Source organism: Kryptolebias marmoratus, unplaced genomic scaffold, assembly GCF_001649575.2.
Source record: "Kryptolebias marmoratus isolate JLee-2015 unplaced genomic scaffold, ASM164957v2 Scaffold224, whole genome shotgun sequence".
In the NCBI taxonomy this organism is placed as follows: Eukaryota; Metazoa; Chordata; class Actinopteri; order Cyprinodontiformes; family Rivulidae; genus Kryptolebias; species Kryptolebias marmoratus.
In genome coordinates this window covers 1-1,401 of record NW_023665958.1, presented here as the reverse complement: position 1 = coordinate 1,401, position 1,401 = coordinate 1, and the positions used below count along the sequence as shown (strand labels likewise).

Sequence of the window (1,401 nt, the reverse complement as noted above, 5' to 3'; positions counted from 1 at the left end):
GACTGCCGAATGACTGCCGAATGACTGCCGAATGACTGCCGAATGACTGCCGAATGACTGCTGAATGACTGCCCTAACCCTAACGCTGACTCAGCGTTCACTCTGAACCAATCAAAACACAGACTTTTCGAGCGGCAGGACATGGGGCCCGGAGATGGAGTATCTGTAGACGAAGGTAAGGAACTTCTGGAAGACGGTGAAGAAGGGCCAGTGGGACAGGACGCAGATGCTCTTCTTGACGTGGAGGCTGCGGCTGCTGATTGGCCGCCGGTCCACCACGCTGAGCAGGCCGAGCTGAACGCTCTGCCGCTCCGACAGAAGATCCTTGGAGAATGACTCGTAGAACTGGATGGCAGCGCCGTAAACCTGCAGCAAGGAAGCAATACTTATTTTCTCTTCCTGACCGTAAACAGTCCTCAGAAAACCACCTGTTCTGATTCTTGATGACATCATGATTTAACAATTAGAGACAGATGTTGGCCCCGCCCACCTTGTCCCCGGAGGCGGACGTCAGGACGAAGGTGGAGAAGATGGGTAGCTGGTACTTGGTGTTGAGGGGCCAGCTCTCAACGCTGACGCCCATCGGCAGACAGAACACCGGCACCGACTCGGGCAAGGGGAACGAGTCCAGGTCCTCCTCGGGGTACCGGCTGATCAGACCTGCAGCAACACGCAGCTGGAACCTCAGGTCTTTATAGTTTCCTCAGAAAGATCCAGAACTTTCCTGGAATCTGTTAAAGTGTTCTGGATCAACAGTTCTCCACTTTCTGAAGGTCTATCAGAGCTTTTCTTTGGACTCTGGTTGATTTTTCTCTCAGTACCAATCCAGCCTTTTTAGCTAAAAATTAACCCTGTTTTTCCTCTCTGGACCACTGAGATCAGGAATTATAACAACCACAATGTTCTGAAACAAAGAACTCCTGATCATCACGTCACACAGAACTGTTTCATTAATCTGAAAACTGCTGATGTGGGCAGCAGAGACAAAAATACTCACCAGCTTCAAACAGCAGGGCGTTGGCTTTGGCCACGGCTCTCTTATAGCAGACGTACAGAGCTGGACCCCACTACAGCAACACACACACAGACACACACAGCATTAGTCATCCTGCGCAGCATCAGCAACAAGTACACACAAAGTGTTGTCTGATTTAAAGATCATTAGAAGGTTTGGATCAAATGGACCAATCAGAACCAATCGTAACTTCAGAGTCTTCAGCGCTCAGATGTTCCTCATCAAAATGTTCTCGGTGAAAGACCAATAGAACGATTTCAGTCGGAGCAGAACGGAGACGGAGGAGGTTCTCCGAGTCTAGAACACAGGTCCGTTTATTCTGACAGTTTCTAACAGATCTGATTGGTCAGAAGGAGCTGCGTCCACACAAGGTGAAACAGAACCTG

At 49.8% G+C, this 1,401-nt stretch overlaps 1 protein-coding gene across 1 annotated transcript in view; it reads right to left on the bottom strand.

Moving 5' to 3' along the window:
* The window catches only part of LOC108229622 (DENN domain-containing protein 4B), a gene marked incomplete at both ends in the record, with an annotated part of 6,662 nt that extends 5,595 nt beyond the window's left edge, over positions 1–1,067 (bottom strand). The window contains 3 exon segments of the mRNA XM_017405290.2: positions 125–366; positions 491–660; positions 998–1,067. Coding sequence (XP_017260779.2) covers positions 125–366; positions 491–660; positions 998–1,067 — 482 coding nt within the window.
* Between the last annotated feature and the right edge of the window lie 334 nt (positions 1,068–1,401).